Here is a 26,352-nt window from a genome sequence, read left to right as displayed (position 1 = left end):
CGCTGCCCACAACTTCACAGTCTTCCGACTCCGGGACCCCATGCCTGCCCACATGATGCAACTCTGTGACCATGCTAACTTCGAATGAGTATTATCATTCGAAGTTATGATGTCATGACCAACTATTACTAACGAATACGAGTCATCAATCAATCTCATTACCATTCCTCCAACGCACTATGTCCACTGTTGATGATCACATGCAGCCTCTACAGGATGCTATTCGCAGCCGTCTACTGCCAGCTCTGACCAAGCATGAAGAGAGCGATCTGGAGATGGAGATGGTGGCTCTGCCTGCTCGACATGGAGGCGTGTCTTTCGACAACCCTGTTGAGGATTCTCCACGCGAGCATGCTGCGTCTTCGGAGTGCACCGCCCACCTCGCAGCTCAGATCGCCACCGGCGGATCGGAGTTGCTGGAGAGCATTCGGCTGGACCAGGCAACTAAGTCGGCAGTGCGAATTCGCCACCGCGCAGTACTGGGCGCAACAGCGACTGCCATCCAAGACCGCCTGCCGCAGCCACAACAGCGAGCAATGTCCTTGGCACGCGAGAAGGGCGGGTCCAGTACCCTGACCACCGTCCCTATGGCTGAGCACGGTTTCAGCTTTGATGTGAAGGGTGATTTCCATGATCATATCCGGTTCCGGTACTGTTGGCCTCTGGAGAACCTGCCAGCATCCTGTCCCTGTGGCTCAGGGTTCTCAGTTGACCATGCCCAAATTTGCAAGCTGTCGGGATTCATCAACATGCGACACAATGATCCCACCGCGACTTCCTCGCGTCGTGCATGAAGGAGCTCCATCATGATGTGGAGGTGGAGCCACCATTGCAGCCCCTAACTGGTAAAACCTTTCACCATCGGTCAGCCAACACTGATCCTGATGCCCGTGCCGACCTGCGGGTGAAGGGATTCTGGACCGATAGCCAACGCATTCTTTGATACAAGGGTGTTTTATCCCCACGCGTCAAGCTATCGGTCCAGGTCTCCCCCCCCCTCCCTCTACCGAAGGTTCGAAGGAGAGAAGAAGCGTGCAACGTGTCAATGAGGTTGAGCATGGCTCCTTCACACCGTTAGTCTTCTCCTCCTGTGGTGGGATGGGTTCTGAAGCAGCCGTAGTACTAGTACTAGTAGTCAAGAGGCTGGCGCATGGCTTGGCCGCCAAACGCAACGCTGCATAGCCGGGTTGTAGCTTGGCTGCGGTGCTGCTTGGCATTTTTTCTCTTGCCAGATCTGCCATCCGTTGCGTCCGTGGATCGCGCTCTGTTCGCCGACCCGTCGTCGCTTCGACCTCGCGCCTGTCGACCTTGTCCAGGCTGAGGCGCGTCTGGCTCGACATTAGATCAGCCATTTAATTATGACAATAGTTTTGTGAGGACTGAAAAAAATCAATCTCATCACCATGCCATGCACGATCATAACCATGATATTGATAACATGTACTGATGTAGACGTCGTTACCATGTACCAGTGCAATACATACAGTACAGCTGCACGGTCAGTGCATGCCTGCACGTCAAGTGTCTGTGCACCTGTCAATCTGTCAGACTGTCACACTTCTAAAACTCGCTGGATCGTGTCACATGTCACGTGCCATTATTATGTGGAAGGAGTGCGTGGAGCTAGCTATGATATGAACGTATGTCTGTATGATGCATGCAGCTACGTAGATCTACGTCGCTAGCTAGCTACACCTGTTTGTAATCATTTTTCTTCAAAATGATTACCATGATTACTACTCTACGTTGTGGATGAGTTGGTGCTTTTACGGGAAGAAGGCTAACGAGTTGTTTCTGCTGTCGATAAGTACAGCGATGCGAAACTTCGAAGCATGGTCGAACACCCTTTTGGTTATGCAAGGAGCTAGCGAGCAGGTGGGGATAGCGTGGTGTAAGCATAGGCTATAGCCTGGACATCGTGATGGAGTTCAGACATTCGCTCGTGGCTCGTGTAGTTTGCACGGTGCGTCAGTAAGCACTGGGTGGCTGTGCTGTTTTACGCTTCGCTGCACTTCACCAGGTCTTCAAGGAGAAAATCAGCTGATGTGGAAGCTGAGGCTAATCTGCTGATCCCAGCTCACCGAGTGTTGGGGCGGTGGTGCCAGTCTTTGCCTACATGCTTGGCCTATCTGTGTGGCGCGTGAAGTACTAAACGCAAGCATGGGCGTAGGGCCGTCGGCGGGCGAAGGTGGAGGATTTGGCACCCCGAGCAGGCGATATGAGGTTGTAAGCGCGAGCATCCCCGCACCTGCCCCGAAACTCCGTCAAAACCCGAGCGAGGAGAGCAGAAGTTCGGAATTATTTGCACGCTTACTTGGCGCAAGACGTGATGGACATCGCACGTCTTTGGTTGGTGTTGGGAACAACTCCACACCCCGTGCCCAGGATTTGCTGAGGGCAGCCGTTTTGGGACAAGCCAGTGACGTCGATACATTGCTGTCGCGGTTGACGCGACGCAAGGCACGCAGATTGCTGGTGTCGCGGAATGGTGGTCGCCTGTACCCGAGTGGCAGCACGGCGGTACATGTATGCGCAAAGCTGGGCCATGTGACGTGTTTGCAGTCCATCCTCGTACACTGTGCTAGCCCGGAGCTGGTAGATCTGAAAAACTTCCAAAGCTACTCTGCACTGCTGCTTGCATGCCAAGAAGGCCGTGCCGACTGCGTAGAGTGCCTGCTATCGCATGGCGCCGACGTAGCATCACGCAATGCCTGGGACGAGACGGCGCTGCACCTAGCGGCACAGTGTCGCAAGCCAGGCCGTGACCAATGCCTGAGTGTACTGCTTCGACATGGGGCTAACGTCAAAGCGAAATGTAAGAGCCACTCCGAGTACTGGAAACCGCCCAATGTTTGCGTCACTACTTTTTTTGCGATCTCTCAGAACCAGCGAGTTTACGATGGCAAATGTCCGAGGAGCACTGTGACCACATTATATACACTCACTGTTAATATTTGCGTAATATACTCTTCTCGCAGAATTAGCAAACATAAATACGCGCACACATTAGGCCATTTACAGTACCCGTATACACCAACCCAATCACACTGAGTATACACCAGCCCAATCACACTGAGTATACACCAACCCAATCACACTGAGTATACACCAACCCAATCACACTGAGTATGCACCAACCCAATCCGGCACACTGAGTATACACCAACCCAATCACACTGAGTATACACCAACCCAATCACACTGAGTATACACCAACCCGAATACACTGAGTATACACCAACCCAATCACACTGAGTATACACCAACCCAATCACACTGAGTATACACCGACCCAATCACACTGAGTATACACCAACCCAATCACACTGAGTATACACCAACCCAATCCGGCACACTGAGTATACACCAACCCAATCACACTGAGTATACACCAACCCAATCACACTGACACATGCATTGCTGCTTAGTGAAATCCGATCATGCTGGTCATGTGTGCGGCGGAGCGCTGTGCAACCCTAGACCTGCGAACACTGGTATACGAACGGGTGCAGGGCGCAAACGTGACTTAACCTTGCGATCTGATTTCACTGAGCAACACTGTACAGTAGAACCTGTGACTAAAGACCACCCTTGGCTTGGGGCCAGAGAAAGCGGTCTTTAGTGGCAGGTGATCCTTAGTTAGAGAGGTTTGCACCGCACAACCATTATGAATGTGAGACTGTCCGTGCCTGGCGAAGTGCTCTGTAGTACTAGGCTGGTCGGTATTGTAGTCACGGTGGTCTTTAGTTACAGGTTTTACTGCATATCATTCAATGGCACAGTGCATTTACCCAGCTGCATCTGTAGTGGCGTGATGAGCTAGCATTGCACACACATGCATACTGATAATGCTTGTGTGTTGTGGTAATTTGAAGCCACCAAATATCCAAACTTGTTCACCAGAGTAAAGAGGGTTGTTGTTGTTGTTGTTGATGTTGTTTTTTGTTGTTGTTGTTGTTGTTGTTGTTGTTGTTGTTGTTGTTGTTGTTGTTGTTGTTGTTGTTGTTGTTGTTGTTGTTGTTGTTGTTGTTGTTGTTGTTGTTGTTGTTGTTGTTGTTGTTGATGTTGTTTTTGTTGATGTTGTTGTTGTTGTTGTTGTTGTTGTTGTTGTTGTTGTTGTTGTTGTTGTTGTTGTTGTTGTTGTTGTTGTTGTTGTTGCTGCTGCTGCTGCTGCTGCTGCTGCTGCTGCTGCTGCTGCTGCTGCTGCTGCTGCTGCTGCTGCTGCTGCTGCTGCTGCTGCTGCTGCTGCTGCTGCTGTCGTCGTCGTCGTCGTCATCTTTGTCGTTTGTCGTCGTTGCTGTTCATGTTGCTGTTGTCAGGCAGTATGGGTTGGACAGCACTGCATTGGGCTGCTAGAGAGCAACATCCACTGTGTTTGAAGATTCTCATTGACGCTGGATGTCCACTGGATTCAAAGGATCAAATACGGGTGAGAGCCGAGAGGTCTTTTACTTTTCGTCTGTGTGCATCGACAAAATCTGTGCACTTTTTGTGTGTGTGTACCTTACATGGGAAAGCCAACCGAATAGACGTCTTACAGCCTTGGGTGCCCAAGGAATTTAGTGTGTGTGTGTGTGTGTGTGTGTGTGTGTGTGTGCGCGTGTGTGTGTGTGTGTGTGTGTGTGTGTGTGTGTGTGTGTGTATATATCCATGTGTATGTGTCTATGTATGTATGCATGTTTGCAGGTGACGGCATTGAGCGAGGCATCGCGTGAAGGCACTGCACTCAGTGTTCAAGCGCTACTAGAGGCCGGTGCCCGTGCTGACGTGCGCGACCTGGGTGACAACTTAGCTCTTCATGAAGCGGCCTGCGGTGGTCACAGCCAGTGTGTTGCACTGTTAGTCGATGCTGGTACGTTCTATGTGTATCTCACTCAGAATGGTGGATTTGTAGGGTGTGTGCATGTGTATTTGATGCTCATACCTTCTGTAGGGCAGTCATATACTTTGCATTGACTGAATTGAACTGTCAACGTGGATGCTATATTGTGTGACAGTGCCATGCTCCGTTGTCCATACGAGTACTACTTCTCACTGTCTCTGCTTTTCAAGATGGCACCATAAAACATGGTTGCCCCCCCCCCCCCCCTCACACACACGCATATACATCCTGGAGGCATTCCGGATTGAAGGCTTCAAGCTCAATCCGCTAGTCCAACTGAGAACCGACCTACGGTGCCCATGGCTTAACAGCTGGTCGGAGGACACATTGATCAAGGTTGATGAATGGCAAGATCAGTTGATGAAGGTTCATAAAAGAAACCGTAGTGAGTTATCGTATTTAGAGGGTACCTGCCTGCTGTTGAGAGAGTCATTGTCCTGATTATGTGTTACAAAGTACATTCAATTGTTATGATGTCCATCATTTGCAGCCTTAGTTCGAATCCTGTGGGCAAGTTGGCTGTGCTGTTTGCCTGTGTGCGTGTGTGCTTGTGTGTGTGTGTGTGTGTGTGTGTGTGTGTGTGTGTGTGTGTGTGTGTGTGTATGTGTGTATGTGTATGCGTGTGGTGCGTGCGTGTGTGTTTGGACTCACACGGTTGTGTACTGCATGCACGTGTCCATGCCTGCCCCACCCCCCCCCCCCCTCCCCCGACATCACGATCATGTACAGGTAGTAGTGTGAATGAGCGCGGCAAGCAGTGGGACACGGCACTGCACATGGCTGTCAAAGGTGCACACATGGACTGCGTGCAGGTACTGCTAGACCATGGTGCTGACCCATACCTCTCCAATAGAGACGGTCTAAACTGTTTCCAGGTGGCAACTAGCCCAGTGCCAGTGGCGACTCCGGTGCGCTATCTCCTACGCGAGTACAGTGACCATTTGAACAAGCCGGACTGGTTTGGAGCCAAGAGCAGAGCGTTGGACACCGAAGATGAGCCCAAGCCCGGTGAGTGCTATGCTATTCGGTGGAGAATGATCTGTGACCAATCCACCACAGCCACAAGTATGGTTACTTCCTCCTCCCCCCCCCCCCTCCCCTCCCCTTCTCCCGCTTGCTCTCTCCCCGCGCTGCTCTATTCGAGAACGTTACGGTGTCATTTATTTGTTGAAGTTTACCACCGCGTGCCCTGCTCACATGAACAGTTGCGCACACTGATATCGCGCACTGATATCGCACCCGAAGTTCCAAAACTGACGCTCTGGACCAGTTCCGAATACATCACTACACATGTACATGTGTACGCCCCGCCTCACACATGTACGTGTGTACGTGTGTACGCCCCGCCGCACACATGTACGTGTGTACGTGTGTACGCCCCGCCGCACACATGTACGTGTGTACGTGTGTACGCCCCGCCTCACACATGTACGTGTGTACGTGTGAACGCCCCGCCGCGTTCGTAACACTTTCAGGGCGTCACGGGCCGTGCAAGTTGAGGGCGCCAATTTCCTGCCCAATATGCACTCCGGGTCGGATTTCACAGAGCGCGATGACTGTAGTATCATGGAGGCATGCACGTACATGATTACATGATTTACATGCACTCTAGCACACTATATACTGTAAACAGTGAAATTATTGCCATGGTCTAATTTCTGCGAAATTCGCGACCGCGTGGAAATCGCGAAATTTAGACAGCGCGAAAAGGAGATCCATGAAAGGTTTAGCAAGAATGTCACAGGTTTAGCAAGAATGCCATTCTGCAATCGCAAAATTAAAACCTCGCAAACCTGTCCGGATTCTGAAAACGCAAACTAAAAACGCCGCGAAAATTTCACGCTTTACAGTACTAATAGACAATAGCTACAGCTAGTGAAACATGTGTAAGACAAGTGCTCAAGGGACCTTCAAAATGTGGTCTCTGTTACCAGGTGGTCTCCTTATCCAGGGTCAATTGAACAGGTGGTTGCCTTATCCGAGTGGTCGCCTTGACAGGGCTTACTGTGCTGAAGTAAGGACCTGGTTGGTCGCGACTTGCATGCCAATGAAGCCGGCAGGGAATGCAACCCCCCCCCCCCTTTACTTTGGGCACTGGAAAACAAAGCAGTCCGTGCTGTAAATCATGTGCATGAGCGGGTGACGATGTCCGGCCAAGTATTGACAGTTCTGTTTGCTTGTTTGATTTTTTGTGTCGCCATGCAGTTCATTCCCTGCAAACGCTGGCACGCTTTACAATCCGATCGCATCTAACTACGTCGTGCAGTGTTGCCGTTTCACAGCTGTCGCTGCCCGGCGTTATGAGAGAGTTCCTTCTCTATAGGGACTCGCCGCCAAGTCATATCGTGTCACAAGAGGAGGAGAGTTTATCGCCGTCGCAGTCATGGTTGAATTCACCACGCCACTATGTACTGAGGTGACTGCCCCATCAAGACTAACACAATCCTGTACTACTGGCAGCAACAGTCGCCCCGCACGCGCACATCATGGTGAGCTCTCTGCAACCATGCCCGTACAGCCATACCCGTATCCATGTATCCATCTGTCCCGGCATGGTACAGACTGCCTCGCCTCCGCAACATCCTCACCTGCCGGGGGATGGTGACATCACCGGCAGGTCACTAGCATCCCAATGGTTTCATCGTGCGGCGAGATTGTGATTGGCCAATCATCAGACACACACGGTAGCTGAGCACTATCACCCTCCACCAAGGCATGCCAGCAACGCTCATCCCACAGCTCTAGGTGCGCAGACAGTCGGAGGTTAGCTAATACATGTTCACGGGGTGCACACCATGATGTGGAAGCAATGTGGAACTTACAGTCGGAGCTATTGTATTGCACACTGGCATGCAGGTCTGCACTCTGCAGTATGGGTCATGTGACCTATCTGCAGCGTAGGCCATGTGACCTATATGCAACGTGGGTAATGTGACCTGTCTGCAGCATGGGTCATGTGACCTATCTGCAGCGTAGGCCATGTGACCTATATAATATGCAGCATGGGTCATGTGACCTGTCTGCAGCATGGGTCATGTGACCTGTCTGCAGCATGGATCATGTGATTTGTCTGCTGCACATTGAGCAGCAACACTGCATGCCACCATGGCGTGTGCCGGCGTGCACCAAAGCCTGATCAGTACAGTGTATGACGGTGGTGAAGAGTGCTATACCACGGCAGCGGCAGGGCATAGCGCACTACCTGGGAATACCAGTAGTAGCATATACTTTAAGCAGTGTGCATGATCCCCCATTCATCATACTAACTTCTTGGAATTCTCATCTTATGATTCTTTTTAATATTTCCTTCTCTCATATTTTTATTCGTTCTTAGTATATAGTAGGAACCGGTGGTTTTCCTCTGGGCAGAAGGCAGAATTGCCCGTGCTCTAAACTAATCCGAATAAAAGAAACAAAACAGAACAAAAAATTGCACACAGCACGTGTGCTCGTAGCACCAGGGACGATCTCCCACAAACCAGCCCATCACCATCACCCCGACCATTCAGTAGGACTGAATATCATGGTCAGCCTCTAGACAGTACATGGCATCTGGTGGTTGGAGTGGAGTGCAACCGCAAACAGACCGTTACAATTTGTACTTGAAGTTTTTTTTTAGATGTAAATAGAAGCTTATTTTATCCAGGGCACTTTCCAACGTGCCACATTTTGTTCCGTCAAACTGTCCGAGAATAATATCTTTATTAGGATAACCCAAAGGCTTGTCGCCTATCAATGGGTTCACCGCTTTGAAGGATGATGCACATGTACGATCCGATCTGAAAAAGAACTGCGTACTTGAAGTACATTGTATCGGTACAAAGTCAAGACGTGTATCCACTCTGAAAACACCAGTCTATTTAATTATGGCATTATTATAATCATCCCACATGCACACCAGTGCTTCCTTATCCATGAAACTTATCAAAATAATGTCAAGTGTTGGCATATCCATGAGCTGATTGTTTAGTAACTGGTGGTGTTAGTGGCTATTATAGCGTAACTTGTAGTTCCTTGGTCCTTTTTCTTTTCTATAATACATTAATTTTATCGTTGGCTCTCCGTCCGAGTCCATTGTTGGCATACGGTATCAATATTTAATTGCACAATGTACAACAGTACTAGTGTGTTTGGCGTGTGTCTGTGTATGCGCGCGGGCATGTGCACGCAAGCGAGTTTGTGTGCTAAAAGCCAAAACATTCCTTTTGTTTAAAAAATCACTGTGTAGGCCCATGTGTGCGCTTTCAATGTGACGATGTAATGTACGGTTATAACATAACCATGATAACGGTTAATCCAGTCTGCGCCCTAACGTTGAGCCCATGACGAGGCGGTTCGAGAGCTGGCCACTACGGCCCACTAAACAGGTAACAGACACCTAGGCACGGGGCCAAGCAGCAGCAGCGCAGCCAATAGCTTGCTTGTGCAGCGACGCAACCAGATGATGACCATCGTCTTGCAACAGGCACACAATTAATAATAGAAACGCAACGCCGGGCCGCGGCGACTTGGGAATTCCAACTCCCTCGGAATAAGATGATGCGAGGAAAACATCTCGATAAAATCCGAACACAACAGTGGCCGTACACATGCAGCAAGCGCATATCGTAATAGATTACGTACACATGCAGCAAGCGCATATCGTAATAGATATATAATCTACAGACACTGACTGGCAGCATAAAAAAGGAAGAAAAAAGGCCACGCAGTATGGACAAAGACAAGTAGGGACAGGGCACATTTGAACAGATACAGGCGTGCCACACAGCCGAGGACGCACCATCTCTCACGGTTCGTAGTCCGCCGGGTGACAGCAGTACACGTCCTACCCGGTAAACTGACAAGCAAGGTTTAAATAGACCACACACGTACGGCGAAAGAGTAATCATGAGCTAGGAAACAGGTTACGTGCACGAGCGCGCAGGGGGAATAAAACAAGAGACTCGGCAGGGAGGGAGGGAGGACGGCAACGTTACACCCACAGAGAGCAGATCTGTACATAAGTTAAGATAGTGACACATGGCGATATTGCTCAGACACTGAATATGACCGTAGCCGGCAGGCGGTAAAACGACAAGAAGAGCTTTTCTGGATATGCATGGTATAGTATGTGCAGAGGAACAGCTACGTACAAGGACGCGTATGTACATTAAAAAACGTCCGGCCTGACTCGGCCAATGTCTTCTCGTAAGAAACTAATTGGAATGCACGTGCGTGCACCAGCGAGCGCATGTGGTCTCGCATGTTATTCGGTCTGCGGTACACTGAGCCGGAGGGAACGTGTTGGACCCGAAGAAGATACTACCTGTTCAGGGATGCAGCCATCGCCGCCGCACACTGGACAGCAGCCGATCAAGCAAGTGCTAGTGCTGCCGTAGATGGCACGAAGAGCTAGCTTGCTGCCGTGACAGCACACGTGCATCTACCATGTATGCTAGCGCAGTGAACGGCATACGCATGCCAGGCACTGGCGCCAGGCATCCAAGGGCACGTTTGCCGATTGTCATGGCAGCAAGGACTAAACAATACAGGCGATGCTGCTGCTGCTGCGGTCAGAAGATAGGACATCATGAGCTGATCATGGATGACACCAAACAAGACTGGCCTCACACTTACTATCAAGCGAGAGGGGTAAAAATCTACTTGGACACACGGGAGGCTAACAACAAGAGAGAGAAAGTGGGTTCACATCACGCCTACAAGACTTAATGTTCCTTTCCACACCAGAGTTCAGTTGCCGTGCTTAGGTGTCCTCGGCATTTTGCTCGCTGGGTTCCGGATCGACGCTGGATGACTGTTGGTCAGCGGCTGTGGTCTGTGACCGTGTCTGCCGCGACCCCGCTTGCGATGATGTCTGTGACCGTGTCTGCTGCGACCCCGCTTGCGATGGTCTCTGTGTTGCAGAACCAAAGTAACCCGGCCCCAGGCGACCGAAGAGCGCATTGACATTCTGAGCAACTGAGTCTATCAACGTCTGTGTATCATCCGGACTTGAAGAGGTAGCTGACGCCGACGCTGGCAAAGACTGCGGGCCTGACGCTGCAGCCGTGGCACCAGCTGCTGCAGGCTGCTGTCGGCTACTGCTATGCCCACTTGCTGCTGCTGCTGTTGCAGAGCCAGTAGCGCTGGTCGCTGTGACCCTGCTTGCAACACCGCCCGTGGCTGCAGCACTCGTGCTGGCAGAAGGTGTTGCTGCTGCTGACTGCTCCGCGGTGGTGGGCTCTGGTTGGCCGTCGACAGTCTTGCGACACACCGGACACGTGTTGTGCTGCAAAGGAAATCGAATGAGAACAATACAGACCAAGGACACAAAGGCAAGCCATGAGTCAGCAACAGAAGGATCCACAAGCGTGATTCGAACCCAGCACCCCTGTCTTTCTGGGACAGTGCCCTGCCGATTAGGCTACCGGGGATCACACACACACACACACACACACACACACACACACACACACACACACACACACACACACACACGCAATCATGGCCGTCGTCGTCGGCGGTGGCGGTGGAGTCAGTCCAACAACTAACCTGTTCCAGCCAGGGTAGGATACAGTTGGGATGAAAGGAGTGAGAGCAGGGTAGCTGAATCGTCTCCTCGGCCAGTTCAAACTCATCAAAGCACACGGAACATGATGATTGCTTCTCTACAGTGTCACAGACAACAAAGAGCGAGAAGAAAAATGACAACATGATGCTGGCCACCAATACGAGCACCCCCACCCCGATATTACATTCAATAGAGTTCAAAAAAAAGAAGATGTTAGCCTGTAATACAAACACATACAAGTGTGTGTGTGTGGGGGGGGGGGGCAGAGGTAGACTGCTGCAACTGTATTCGAACACCAACAGCATCCGGTAAAAGACTAGAGGTCACACACTGCCGTGGACATTGAAATCCGTTGAGAAGTCAAGCGGCCGCGGGGCACTGGCCTTGCAGGCGCGAGCACTGCTGAGCGCTGGTCCATTTTCATGCTAAAAGACAGTAAGGGCACTAGTGCCGGTCATCCCATTGGATTTCATCAATGTCCACAGCAGTAATGGCAGCAACGATAGCGGTAGTAATGCCGGCAGCAGCAACAGCAACAGTGGCAGTGGTGCAGTAGCTGCAGCATAAGCAACACTACCAATCTTGTCCAGCACAGGATGTTTCACTACACCGGGGTGAGATTAGAGATTCTTCCATATCTTAACTGTAGTTACATACATCTTACAACAACAATCTCCAGTGGAAACAGAAACACACACACACACACTTACACACTTACACACGCACACTTACCACACACACACACACACACACACACACACACACACATACACACACACACACACATTTACACACACACTTACACACTTACACACTTACACACTTACACACTTACACACACACACACACACACACACACACACACACACACATGTACTTGTTGCTCACGGCCAAAACTGGTGACGTGGGTCTCCCCGGGAGAGGGGAGAGAGACTCAAAGGAATCTTGGAAAGACGACTCAACTGGCTATTGAACCGCCCAACGGCTGACACCCCCTGAAATCCCCAAACTATGGGTGGACTTGAAAATGATCCCACTTATGGGCTCACCACACCTCAGTAAGTGGGTGAGGACAAGGTGCAGAAAAAGGATTGACGGCATCAGGGTATCCGTCCCAGGATCCAACTGCAGTTACCCCTGCCTCCAGGGAAGGCAATACAGTGCGTATCGGTTATAGCGTGGTCGTGTAAAAGAATATACTGCCTACAAGAATGAACGCTCATGTTTTCATAATCATAACATGGATTTCATGTGCACATTTATTCTTACAAGCAATTTTATCGTACAGTAGAATATATCGGTCCTAAGAATGGACTTTGTGTAGCGAAACATGCCAGATCAGTACAAAGTATGTCGCCTATAGTAATAACATCCGTCCAAAGCAGTTCTGATCTGACTCGCGTTGGGTCCTAGTGTTGCAGGTTCAACTATTGTGGTCATGTAACTCATGTTGCATAGCCACATGGTATTAAAGCCTATGTGACTGTGACCAGCCGCATGCACAGTAGCACTACCTTGTATGTACGATGATCTTCCTGCCTCTGCGCACATGTACATGATATGTCACACTTGATTTATCGTGTGTAAGAAATATCGGAAATAAGAATAGAAAGTCGTTTTTCAAACACCCACGCTATAACCGATACCTACTGTACTTGCTACTAGTGTGGGTGGTCAAATCAGAGTGGATCTGTACACACATACACACACCCCCCCCCCCCCCCCACACACACACGCGCACACACACACACACCCACGCACACGCACATACACACCGACAGGTAAGAGATTAGTCCCCTTACCTTGGTCAGCTTTAGATATAGGCACTCTTGGCAACGCAGCTATTACGTCTTGGCTGACAGGAACTGGTCTAGGTCCATCCATCGAATCCATCAGCTGGGAACAGTTTGCAGCACACCCACACCAACACAAAAATCTCCATATTATATTGTGTCGCTATTAGAGAGAGAGAGAGAGAGAGAGAGAGAGAGAGAGAGAGAGAGAGAGAGAGAGAGAGAGAGAGAGAGAGAGAGAGAGAGAAAGAGAGAGAGAGAGAGAGAGAGAGAGAGAGAGAAAGAGAGAGAGAGAGAGTACTTTACATTTATCGACAAGCAAGCTTTTCTAAGCAGTCGTAGACTCCATTGCAGCCACTTATAGGGGATGCACACGACGCGCAAACTCACGTGTGTGGTACTCTTTTTACTCGTGTGACCTGAGCATGTGCAACACTTGATAAACTTGCTCGGGGGTCCTAGGCCCACGTCTGTCCTTTGAGCGTGTGTAAAAACAGCGAAAGTACTTGAGTATGGCACTCAAGTTACAATGAGTACACAGACGCACGCGAGATTTGCACGGGTCTTTTGTCTGTGTGAATCCGATGGGCAGCTTGTCCACTTTTACACAAACGTGTTTTCGTTCAGTTTCACATCGTGTGAATACCCTATTACACATTAGGGTACCTCAACTCGAACGTTCAAAATATGGTCCGCTCGCTGCACAAGTCACTCTAATTAAATTCACCACATTTTTGGGCATGGCCCATCTTCAGGGTGAAAACAGTCAACTAATGCCAACAAAAACTGAAACGAGTACCGGTAGATATGCTGTGTGGTGCTGTAGGAAAGTGATGAAAATGTGGGGAAACAGTAGTGCTAGAAATTTATGTATGTGTGGATGGTAGCAGCAATGGTGAAAGGTGTTGGGAGAAAGGGAAGGAGCGAAGGAGACAAACAAGTGGAGGGCTGTGCCTGTAAGTGTGAATGTGCTCATGCTTAACCTTCCTAGGGGCTCCCGTAAGAAGACCATAGGTCTGTGGGAAACACCCTAGTAAAATAAAAGTTAATAATAATATTAATCATAATGATTGTGTGTTGGGCACGTTTGATTGGTCAATCCTGATTCAGGTCAGATTCACTGGAGCAGTAAGAACAGCATTCCCCAATGAAACAGAACAGCGAACATTTTTTTGTCAGAAATATTGTAGAACTCATGATAGCTCATCGTGCCGCGAACTTCAAAAATGTCATGCCCTTCGGCAGTACAACAGGAACTAGGCCCACTCTAGCTCCTCAAAATGACACTATCTTTATGCATTTTGACTCCAACCTGTTGTAATACATCTTGTGCAGGGCTTGAATGGTGCTCCGAGTGGGGGAAATCAGCCAAAAACCTTGAAAAGCTGCTATTTTTTGTCCAGCCCGACCAGGCGACCTGGACAACCGATCATCAGGATAGTTGACGCCCGGATAATCGGCGTTTTATCGTAGTTTACATGACAATACTGAGGACCAGGGACATAGCCTTAGGTCCCAAATTCATAGCACTAGCACTAGCAGCAGCAGCAGCAGCACTAGCATTGGCAGCAGCATTAGCATTAGCAATAGCATTAGCAGCAGCATTAGCAGCAGCACTAGCAGCAGCAATAACAGAAGCAGCAGCAGCAGCAGCAATAACAGAAGCTGCTGTAGAACTGTCAGCAACCAGAACACCCGCAGCTCGAACTCCACCAGCCCAGCCACCAGCCCAGCCCAGCCACCAGCCCAGCCCAGCCACCAGCCCAGCGCAGCCACTAGCCCAGCGCAGCCACCAGCCCAGCTCAGCCACCAGCCCAGCCCAGCCACCAGCCCAACCCAGCGCAGCCACCAGCCCAGCGTAGCCACCAGCCCAGCTCAGCCACCAGCCCAGCTCAGCCACCAGCCCAGCTCAGCCACCAGCCCAGCCCAGCTTAGCCCAGCCAACAGCGCAGCAACCAGCCCAGCGTAGCCACCAGCCCAGCGCAGCCACCAGCGCAGCCACCAGCCCAGCAACCAGCGCAGCCACCAGCCCAGCTCAGCCAACAGCCCAGCGCAGCCACCAGCCCAGCTCAGCCACCAGCCCAGCTTAGCCCAGCCAACAGCGCAGCCACCAGCCCAGCGCAGCCACCAGCCCAACTCAGCCACCAGCCCAGCCCAGCCAACAGCGCAGCCACCAGCCCAGCCCAGCCACCAGCCCAGCGCAGCCACCAGCCCAGCGCAGCCACCAGCCCAGCCACCAGCCCAGCGCAGCCACCAGCCCAGCGCAGCCACCAGCCCAGCGCAGCCACCAGCCCAGCGCAGCCACCAGCCCAGCGCAGCCACCAGCCCAGCGCAGCCACCAGCCCAGCGCAGCCACCAGCCCAGCGCAGCCACCAGCCCAGCAAACCAAGGTGACAGTACATGTACAACAAGAACAAGAGCAACAACAACTCACCTGTGAAATGACAGCGTCCAGACCTCCCTGTCCAAAGACGTAATCACCCATTTGCCTATAGGACACACAATAGACAAAGACAGCAATTATAAACGGAGGACACCAGCACACAACGCTGGCAGCATTTCTGCAAAAAAAAAAGCAGTTCATGTTCACCAATTATTCCGTACTCAACCTATATTCCGTGCTCATCAATTAGTCCATGCACGAATACAAGACGGTAGAAGATACATCACCGGCCTCAAAGCGAAGGTCCCTGGTTCGACTCCTGGCGGTGAAAGTCAATTGTTTCTTCAGACTTTTCGCGCTTGCATCTTTCCCTCAAACCAATGAGTAGATAGCATACAGTTTGGAAAGATAGTACACAATACACACTGCACAATGCACCATGCACCAGACCAGGCCAGACAATGCCAAACCTGACAATGTGCCACCAATACTGATGCTGGTATACCACATCTGGTAAGCTCCTTGAACACAATCCCGGGAGAAGGCAGATGCTCTGATCGTAGAATGCAATTGCAACTTACCCAGCCATAGGCATTGCACCACCCATTCCACCCATATTGCCCATGCCGCCCATGTGAGGACCTTGGAACATCATGTTCATAAGACCTACATACAGCGCACAAGAAGAAACCACACGACAAAGACAGAAGAGCAAGAAAGTGAATATCCACAGCATTCTAAAATGCCACACGTCCTAAGGCCATGTGACTAATGGCATTACACCAACAGTGCATAACCCCAAAGGGTGTGCAACTGCCTACACACCACACACACACACACACATACACACACACACACACACACACATACACACACACACACACACACACACACACACACACACACACACACACACACACACACACACATACACACACACGCCATTGGGTCCACTGGCCAGTCAGTATAAGAGTTAAACAAAGGAGAATGTGTACACATTTTGTTTTGCAATTTCATCACATACAAGAGGGCTAGAAGAAACCCGGCTTCTGCACAGAGAGGGCATATCCCCGGGGGTAGCAGTACACTTACTTGCCATGGGATGGATAGGCCTGGAAAGTCGTCCACCAAACGTTGCCACAGCACCAAAGAGAGGACACACACACACACACACACACACACACACACACACACACACACACACACACACACACACACACACACACAAGCGAGCGTACGCAGAGGGATTTCGTGAAAGAACAACATTTAATAGGACGAGTGACGCAGTTTGATATTTGCCAAACTCTACATCTGATGAAGTCATCAACACCATTGTACAAGTCACGCATACGCCACTGCCAACCTCCAGACGAAGCCAACGTAATGGTGGCAGCCAGCAAAGACGGCCCGTGGACTCGAACAAGCAAGGAAGAATCCCTGCCCAACCACTTCCTACTAAGACTTGAACCTACGAGAGTTTTGTCTGTGTATACTCTTTCACAATGCCAGTGAACTGTCCAGCGTCACGGAGATACTAGCCCCATTTAGAATGAAAAATTTAAATATACTGTCCATATGAACTCACCCATCGCTGCCGAATCCAACATGATGTCCGTGGACATACACTTGCTGACCTAAGCAACCACATGTGAAGGTACGCACACACACACACACACACACACACACACACACACACACACACATGCACGTACACACACACACACACACATGCACGTATACACACATGCACACACACACGCATGCACACACACACGCATGTACGTGCACACACACACACACACACACACACACACACACACACACACACACACACACACACACACACACACACACACACACACACACACACACACACACACACACACACACACACACACACACACACACACACACACACACACACACACACACACACACACACACACACACACACACACACACACACACACACACACACACACACACACACACACACACACACACACACACACACACACACACACACACACACACACACACACACACACACACACAGGCATAGCAGAGACTCCAGTGAAAGACGTTTTCAAGAGGAACGCACCAGTACAAGTTTAACCAGCTGAAGAGCAATCACACTGCTCTTATAGTCAATGGAACACTTACATAGTGCGCTAGACCAATAATGGACATAACTAGCGAGTTGTTGACTACCTACCTAACAGCAGTGTGAACTTAATCTGCTTCTATTTACATACGTTTAAATAGGCGTCTTGCATGAAAGAAACCTAACACTTGCACCATTTTTGATATTCTTTCCGTGTGTGTGTGCGCGCGCGCGCGCGCGTGTGTGTGTGCGTGTGTGTGTGTGTGTGTGTGTGTGAGAGAGAGAGAGAGAGAGAGAGAGAGAGAGAGAGAGAGAGAGAGAGAGAGAGAGAGAGAGAGAGAGAGAGAGAGAGAGAGAGAGAGGTCACGCCTTTACTGTTGTTGCTTCTGACTGCTCTTCTTTGCACCGTTCTATCACCTCTCTGCTGTACTTCATCCATTGTTCTGGTTCCTTGCTTTTTCCCCTATACCATAAAGTCCACCGTAAATGCCCCCCCCCCCCTCCCAATGCAAGATGTACATGTTCAGGCCGGTACGCACTGACCCCATGCACTGACCCTATGCACTGACCCCATGCACTGACCCCATGCACTGACCCCATGCACTGACCCCATGCACTTACCCCATGCACTGACCCCATGCACTGACCCCATGCACTGACCCCATGCACTGCCACTGGTGCGGTACGTGATAAACTTGAAAGCGTATCTCACAGCAAAAAGCAAAAGAATCTCTTTTCCTTACCGTTCGGTTGCACGTGGACTGAAACAGGAAGATGGGATACCAGCTAAAAATATAACATAGATTCCAACAGACAGACAGGCGCATACAGACAGACAGATTGCCAGCACACACAGATCGCCGGACAAGGACAAGAAAACAGACAAATAAAAAGATACACAGGGAGAAATGCAAAAAGAGATAGTGACATAAAGACAGCAGGGTGCCGATTATCCGCACTCCTCGGGTAGGGGCTGTCTCCAGGGCGTGGGGCTGAGTATGTTCAGATAAGGGAACGGTCATACGTCCATTTAAAACATGCATATCCCCTCACGTTTCATAATTAATTTTCTCATTCTCTTTAACCGTGTCACAAGAACTGAACACACTCCAGCTCCTCAAAATGACGCTATGGGGAGGCATTCTAACTCGAACTCGTTGCCATAAATCCTGTGTACCATTTGAACGGTGCTTTGTGTCATTCTTGTCCGTGTCGATCCAATGCAAACAGGCATTTCGGATAATTGATTGTTCGGTTAGTTGACGATAGCCGACGGTCGGATTATCGGCATTCCACTGTACCGCAAACCTTTAACATTAGCACAACCATGCTGCCAGCTAAGGGCGTATTTGCGTATGGCTCTCAAACAAGTTCAAGCCTCACAAGAAGACAAGAGGGGAGTAGCCAAACACGGTTAGGGATATCAGCGAACGCACTGCGCAGCCCATCTGCGCAGGTCAGCCTGGCCCATCTACGCGCGGCCGACAAGAAAACTCATGAACACTTTCATTTTTTTGCAAAATAAATCGTGCGAAGAAGATGCACGGAATGGCTGAAAACTAGGCTGAGGAATAGTAGCATCCAGAGACTCTCAAACAAATTCATGGTCCATCGCTTCTGACAATGGCAGCGAAGACATCAGGGAGCTGATTGCAGCAACTCTCTACCAAGCGCGATGCTGGTTACTCACCAGGGCAGGGCGCTTCCATCGCGCAAGAAATGGCCGCGAGCGAGAAATGGAAGTCCGATTTTGGAACGATCCAACCAGGGAAATTCCTTGAAAATTGGCCTGAACACCTCTCATACTGGTGTTTCACGATGTGCAGACTTTCAGAGAAATCGACCGGGGAGAACGTGGTGAGTACGTGGGTCCTCGAGTATCGCGTATGATTTGAATGGTCGCGGGGACAGAAGAACAGTAATTTTACGACTCCCAGAGGTGCCAATCAGACCGCGGCCATGTTTTCTCTGTCGGCCGCGATCACGTTCAAAAATCGATGATGCAATGCATGCGCAGAGGCCTGCGCAGTGCGTTCGCTGACATCCCTAACACAGTTCTCGAAAACTAGTCGGAGAGCCCCGAAGAGGCAGAAAGCTGGAAGTGACAAGTAGTGCAGCAAAGTCTTTTGCAAGGAACTAATGGTAACTTCGTACGTGAATTCCTCGCCAGGTTCTGCAAGGAGCTCGTGGCAACTTCATACGTGAATTCACAACACTAGGTGCTGTACGTAACCATAGCAGAAATGTGGCACGGGATGGTCATGCCTGCTACAGTAAGTCTACACAATTTTGGCTATAGTATAAATTTCGGCCTGCGCTGCTGCTTCCTGTATACACCGGCACACTGAACCTTGCAAAACAAAATTTCGGTCGCATGACGAAAGAAAGGGCTCCTCAAGCCATTGCACAGTACAGACTGCTGCTCCACGGTACAGACTGCTGCTCCACGGTACAGACTGCTGCTGCACGGTACAGACTGCATTGCACAGTACAGACTGCTGCTCCACGGTACAGACTGCTGCTCCACGGTACAGACTGCTGCTGCACGGTACAGACTGCATTGCACAGTACAGACTGCTGCTCCACGGTACAGACTGCTGCTCCACAGTACAGACTGCTGCTGCACGGTACAGACTGCCGCTGCACGGTACAGACTGCTGCTGCACAGTACAAACTGCTGCTGCACGGTACAGACTGCTGCTGCACGGTACAGACTGCTGCTGCACGGTACAGACTGCTGCTGCACGGTACAGACTGCTGCTGCACGGTACAGATTGCTGCTGCACGGTACAGACTGCTGCTGCACGGTACAGACTGCTGCTGCACGGTACAGACTGCTGCTGCACGGTACAGACTGCTGCTGCACGGTACAGACTGCTGCTGCACGGTACAGACTGCTGCTGCACGGTACAGACTGCTGCTGCTGCACAGAATATGACGTGGCTCGCACATGGGACAAACCGCTTCAAACGTGCCTCCGCTCAGACAACTGTACAACAATACGATCCCAGTGCAACCAAACTTGTACACTCAGATCTCCCTTATCTGGGCAGTCTGAGACCGGGCAGACTGCCCAGAACTTGGAAATGTTCATCACTCTGAAGCATGTACAGTCAACTTAGCGTATATAACAACACTCGCCGTCTCGGCGGGGCATTAGAAAAGTGTCCTTATTCGCGAAGTGTCCGTATACCCGAAGTATCATTACATGCATTACAGTTGGATGGGACTTTGCTCTGGGCATGGAAATTCGGCCGTTATTCGCGAATTGTCGTTATATCCCCAGTCGTTATTAGCGAAGTTGACTGTACATTTTTGATGGAGAAGGGCCCGACATCTGGGATATGACATCACTATTCCAACAAAAATTGGCAAAAAAGTAGTGTTTCCACTAAAACTCATCCATAGTGTCCGATAGACTGAGGTGCTCGTAAATTGGAGTTGTTTTATTTCTCAGGGTTGTACGGTCCCACTTTCGAGTCCAACGTGACAAGGAGTGACGACTTACCGCTTCAATGGCTGGATGAACCTCTACGGGGCCTTCAGCAGCCGACAAGACATGTGTCCCCTCACCGGGCATCTGCTCCTGATAGTAGTTGTGATCCAGGTTTCTACCACGGCGTGACGTGTGGCTCTGCTGAGCAACACGTGATGGCGACATGAAGTTCAACAGACCCGGTAGAGAACTGACATCTTCATCCGATGAGCTAGCATCACCACCACCACCGGACGCAGAAGCAGTAGCTCCTCTGCCTGATGCAGATGCGGGTACACTGTCAACACAAGAAAAGAACAGTGGAGATCAGCAGTAGTAATGTCAGGCGCATACAACAGCAGCAACAGCAGCGGCAGCAGCAGCAGCAAGACTAATACCCCCCCCCCCCCCCGCCACACGCACACACACGGACACAGACACAGACAAACGCAGACACATACAGACACACGTATCGGCAAACACACACACACCCGCACAGACACACGTATACAGGAGTTCTATGGACGTTAGCAGGGATCAATGATATTCCTTTCTCAAGCTTCTTCTGCAATCACAAGTTGTACACATGAGTAAGAGGAAAGCAAATTCAAGAAGTTGTATCTTCCTACCTGTCTGCATTAGCAGCCTCCATGCATTCTACAAAGCCACCATTACACTGTGGGCACAGCAATTCCTGCACAAACAGAAACAGCCACAGATGAAAACCACATGACCACAGCAGCAGCAGTATTGACATACATAGAAATACCTGATTTGAATAGAAGTGTAACACTGACAGGAATAAGCCCTACAGGCTACAACTTTCACACCAAGGTTCAACTAAAACGTTCAAAGGTTCAACTCCAGTGACAGGAACGCGCCCCAAACATGCTGTGAGTTGTAGCCTCCGCCGCCCTCCGGGCACGGTGACCAGGCGGCTGGTGTACGCACGAGCACGTGACCGCTTCGTCAACCGTGTTCGATTGGGAATAAGGGCTGAACGCCTGCATCCTAGCCTTTTCGGACCAAAACCAGTCGACTCAGCGTCCAAAAGACAACATAAGGGCCAATCGCGGTCATCCGTGCTTTTATAAGAACGAAATGGGGCTTTTAGTGACATGTTGCACATAAATCGAGGAGCAGACCCAGCCAAATGTTTCTACTCCTAGCAGTGCCAGTCGGAAGGGGAAGTCGTCAAGCGGGGCACAACATGCATCAGGAAAAAAAGAAGAGAGCTTGTTTCAAGGAGGAGTGGACTCGGAAATATAGCGTAGCAGCAAGTTCCAAGGGGAAGAGTTACATGTTCTGCAAAGTCTGCTGAGCTCGAATCACGTACCGTAAAGTCGCGGATAAAAGCCGGGTTTGCATACAAGCACATCGCGGATAGAAGCCTGAAAATCAAACGGGTAAAATGCATATAATAAGCCTGTCGCGCGTAGAAGCCTGGCTTCTATGCAAGCACGGATCGGGTAGGTCAAGACTCAAGAGTGCATGCGCTATGTACGGTGCATAGTAAAACTGCCGCCATACCGGTAGTCAGTGGTAGATCTACGCGTGTCGATGTGCATACAAGCCTGGCAAAAATATCAGTGGTGCATATAAGCATGGTTTGCATTAAAGCCTGATGCAGAAAGCGGCTTATATGCTTATAAGCCCGGCTTTTATCCACGACTTTACAGTATGTATCGCTGGCGGTGGTGAACATGAGCTGAATCGTCGTCACTGCAAGACGAAAAAACACATGGAGTTGGAGCGGATCGCCGGTGGTCAGCAGAAAATGACTATGTTTGCTCCCCAGTCAAGGCGCCAGGAGGTCACCGCCGCTGACCTTCTGTTTAGCAAAATGATTGCTGAACACAACATTCCGTTTGCGCTAGCGGACCACTTTACGGACTTGTGTGAAGTCATGTTTCCGGACAGTAAAATTGCGCAGGAGTTTCAGGCTGGTCAAACAAAAACGAAGGCGATGATCACCCATGCTATCAGTCCAATGCTGCAAGATAAACTCACCTCCGTCTTGAAAACGCAGCCGTTCACGATTCTTTGCGATGGTGGAAATGATCAACTCGACAGAAAATACTTTGCCATTCTTGTCCGGTACTGGGACAGCGAAGCTGGCCGTGCGGTGACAAGATTCTTGGACATGCCTGTGATCAACATCGCCAATGGAGAACGTTTGTTTCAGGGCATACAGAGTGTGCTGACCAAGTACGATATTCCCTGGGCAAACGCTGTCGGCTTCGCGTCTGACAGTGCGAGTGTGATGGTCGGTGTTCGAAACTCTGTTCTGAGCCGAGTACGCCAGGTCCAACCCAATGGGTTTAGTCTTGGATGCATCTGTCACCTGGCCAACCTCTGCGCTGCAGCAGCCTTGAAGAAACTGCCGGTCTCCATCGACAATCTTCTTATTGACGTGCACTACCACTTCAAGCACAGCGCCAAGCGTGGGGAGCAGTTTGCTGACATTCAACGAGAATTTGATGAATTGAAACCCCTTCGAGTCCTGAAGCACTGCACGACTCGTTGACTCAGCCTCAAGAAGTGCGCAGCTCGTCTTCTGGATCAGTGGGATGCACTGAATGCCTATTTCGACCGGCAGAGAGGTTGAGAGGAGCAACGCACGGACACAGCGAGTTGCTGATGCACTGGAAAGCACCGAGACGAAGCTGTATTGCGCGTTCATTGTGTTCGCGCTGGGGCCCCTCAACACGTTTTCAACGGTGTTCCGGACCAGTGCCAGTAGGTTTGGCACAATGCTTTCTGATATCACGCTGCTCCTGAAGGGTTTCATGGCCAACTTCGCGAAGTCCGATGTCATTCGTAACTCAGATGATGTATGACAGCTTGATTGCTCTGCACCTGAGTATCAAGTTGATGATGAATGCCTTGGCGTTGGCCTGGACGCAATTAGTTTTTTCATCGAGGACCATGAAGAGGAGGCAGTTGGCACTTCAGTGGGTGCAGCTTTCTACCAAGCCGCTGTGGTGGGAAAGATGGTTGCAAAGTTCCCTCACGACGAACGGACTCTGCAAGACTTAGCCTTTCTGGACCCGCACAACCGAGGCAGCTGCAGCACCCAGGGAACCGTTCGCCTCTGCCAGCGCTTCACCAAGTTCGCAACGGCTGACATCAACGAGGTTGTACAAGACTTTACCAAGTACTGTGCAGCATCTGGCAGTGAGCTTCCAGCACTGGATAGAAGCAGTGATACCCCACTTGATAGCTTCTGGATTGCTATGGCCGCCAGGTTTCCCACATTGTTCAGGCTCTCTCCAAGGTGCCCATGGTGTTGCTGCACACTAATGCAGATCCAGAGCGCCTGCTTTCGATGGTCAGGAAGATCGAGACAGAGAACCGCTCTCAGCTGAAGCCAGAAACCACATGCCATCTCCTGCGTGTGAAAATGAACCATCCTGAGCCCTGCTACGCAAGCCAGGATCTGCTGTCATCAGCTTTACTGAAGGAAGCAAAGTCAGCCACGATGCGTGCTGTTGCTCCGTCTGAAGGTTAATGAGACAAACCCGTTCAGTAGCACTTGAGACCAGACTGGCGTGTTTTCTCAGGGTATTTCAAAGCATCACTGCTATTTCCCATTTCTTGTGTGTACATACTGGTAGTTTATTACTATTGCCTGCTAACATAACGCTTAGGTGTTCTATACATGTACTGCATTTTCTATCTCTTCTGCTGCCTTCTTTGTGCGTGCAATATAACCTGATCCAGCTCTTTGTCGGCGTTGTGCACCGCTGTTTTTTTGTTTGTTTGTTTTTTTGCATTTTCACTAATAGGTGAAGTGAAAATATCTCTGATAATGATGGATGCACCAAAAAAATGGTGTCCAGGGAAAACGGTCCAAATCAAGGGAATTGAGGCGGGTTGTCCAGGGGACTCGAGCCTCCAGGTTGGCATGTATGAGCACCCCGAAGACTACAACTGGTGAACATTTGATTTTAGGGTATACTTCCCCTTTAAGCAAGGCATCTGGCTTCAACAGAATGAATCCAACTGCATTATTTCTTCAAAGATGTCATCTGTAGTCGTTTGAGCAGAGTTAAAGATGGGAAATAATTGTACGCTTCTTGTCTATCTACCACAGGAAAGGAAAATAATAGAGCGTGGCCTAGGAGAAATGCCTCCAACGGACAACAGGTTCCAACAGGCAGGTTCCAACAGGAACACCCTTGCGGAATGTAAAACAAAAACAACAACAAAAAAACACTACAAACCTACAGCATTGATTGTTCCGGAACATAATTTATGTGCTCACTGCATACACTTCACAACATATGCCCTGGTTCATCAGGTACTGTACTTGCAATATGATACACTGACCTCTTCAGTTTGGCGTGCCTCAATATCTTCCTTGCACGTATGGCAATAGAATCGAACTCCATCATGGCCACCTTCCGCCATTCTGCATGCAGCCACAGCCTCGTGCGTCAGCAGGGATCAGATTTTAGCTGAGAACGACGTCTGCCTTCAACTAGCACTAAGGAATAGCCAAATCGGTCTACGACAAGTCTACAAGAACTTGAACATATCCTTTCCGTCTTCGTTTTCTTTCCAGAAAAAGTCAAACAACAATAATCAGTTCTGATGCTCAAAAGTCAAAGCTGATTATGATTCGCCACATACCATACTACCAGTGCAGTGCAGTATCCGAACATGATGCTATGACGTATCACAGGTATCACTCGAAACGATTTTGAAAAAGATGACGTAAACAATCTTATCGCGTAATATGCGTATGGCGGCTACGGCCCAAGTACGGTATACGATATCGGTACGGCCTTCTACGGTTGTACTTTTAGGCTACGGTCCAGTACGGAGCTACGAGTCTACGACATTATTCTTGGTAGCGGCTCTCCTCCCAGGGCAACCCCCAGCACAGCCCCACCCAGTGCTCTTCACCAAGCTGGACAGGACCGCTGTGCGCCAAGCTGCACTGCATACCACCGGTTCTGCAGGGCCGTCTGGGATGGACGCAGATGGCTGGAGGCGTATGTGCACAGCGTTTGGGGACATTTCAGACGACCTATGTGATGCTCTCGCCAGCTGTGCCCGGCGAATCGCCACTCAGTACGTCAACCCAGCATCGATGGAAGCCTACACGGCATGCCGGCTTATCCCTCTAGATAAGAAACCGGGTGTGCGCCCAATAGGCA

The 26,352-nt window shown here is 50.2% G+C and overlaps 2 protein-coding genes across 3 annotated transcripts; one reads left to right on the top strand and one right to left on the bottom strand.

Annotated features, from left to right (window-relative positions):
* Positions 1-1,756: 1,756 nt before the first annotated feature.
* LOC135826537 (ankyrin-3-like) lies at positions 1,757-8,991 on the top strand. The gene is made up of 5 exons (XM_065339146.1): positions 1,757-2,815; positions 4,320-4,429; positions 4,687-4,852; positions 5,612-5,890; positions 7,088-8,991. Exons 1-5 carry the CDS (start codon positions 2,161-2,163, stop codon positions 7,300-7,302), a joined length of 1,425 nt encoding a protein of 474 aa, XP_065195218.1. The 5' UTR covers positions 1,757-2,160; the 3' UTR covers positions 7,303-8,991.
* Positions 8,992-9,295: 304 nt separating this feature from the next.
* On the bottom strand, positions 9,296-25,788 carry LOC135826536 (E3 ubiquitin-protein ligase RNF115-like). Of its 2 annotated transcripts, XM_065339144.1 has the most exons (12): positions 25,520-25,788; positions 22,524-22,578; positions 21,817-21,881; positions 21,221-21,485; positions 18,456-18,498; positions 17,194-17,242; positions 16,701-16,720; positions 16,190-16,274; positions 15,660-15,714; positions 13,235-13,328; positions 11,414-11,529; positions 9,296-11,150 (listed from the first exon to the last, which is right to left on the bottom strand). In XM_065339144.1, the coding sequence occupies exons 1-12, from the start codon at positions 25,582-25,584 to the stop codon at positions 10,626-10,628; spliced, it is 1,437 nt and encodes a 478-aa protein (XP_065195216.1). In that variant the 5' UTR covers positions 25,585-25,788; the 3' UTR covers positions 9,296-10,625. The 2 variants fall into 2 exon arrangements, with proteins under 2 accessions (XP_065195216.1, XP_065195217.1); XM_065339145.1 differs by lacking the exon at positions 22,524-22,578.
* Positions 25,789-26,352: the final 564 nt, after the last annotated feature.

This window comes from Sycon ciliatum, chromosome 10 (assembly GCF_964019385.1).
Source record: "Sycon ciliatum chromosome 10, ocSycCili1.1, whole genome shotgun sequence".
NCBI lineage: Eukaryota > Metazoa > Porifera > Calcarea > Leucosolenida > Sycettidae > Sycon > Sycon ciliatum.
This window is presented reverse-complemented; position numbering and strand designations above follow the sequence as displayed.

What these genes read in the sequence shown, in the direction of transcription:
- LOC135826537 (XM_065339146.1), top strand. Translation starts at nt 2,161, where the DNA reads ATGGGCGTAGGGCCGTCGGCGGGCGAAGGTGGAGGATTTGGCACCCCG. An exon ending in TGCACTGTTAGTCGATGCTG is followed by an intron (nt 4,853 to 5,611) that starts GTACGTTCTATG and finishes GATCATGTACAG; the next exon opens with GTAGTAGTGTGAATGAGCGC. An exon ending in CGAAGATGAGCCCAAGCCCG is followed by an intron (nt 5,891 to 7,087) that starts GTGAGTGCTATG and finishes GTCGCCATGCAG; the next exon opens with TTCATTCCCTGCAAACGCTG.
- LOC135826536 (XM_065339144.1), bottom strand. Translation starts at nt 25,584, where the DNA reads ATGATGGAGTTCGATTCTATTGCCATACGTGCAAGGAAGATATTGAGG. An exon ending in GAGGCTGCTAATGCAGACAG is followed by an intron (nt 21,486 to 21,816) that starts GTAGGAAGATAC and finishes TTGTGTTGACAG; the next exon opens with TGTACCCGCATCTGCATCAG. An exon ending in TGGACGCTGTCATTTCACAG is followed by an intron (nt 13,329 to 15,659) that starts GTGAGTTGTTGT and finishes AACTGTTCCCAG; the next exon opens with CTGATGGATTCGATGGATGG.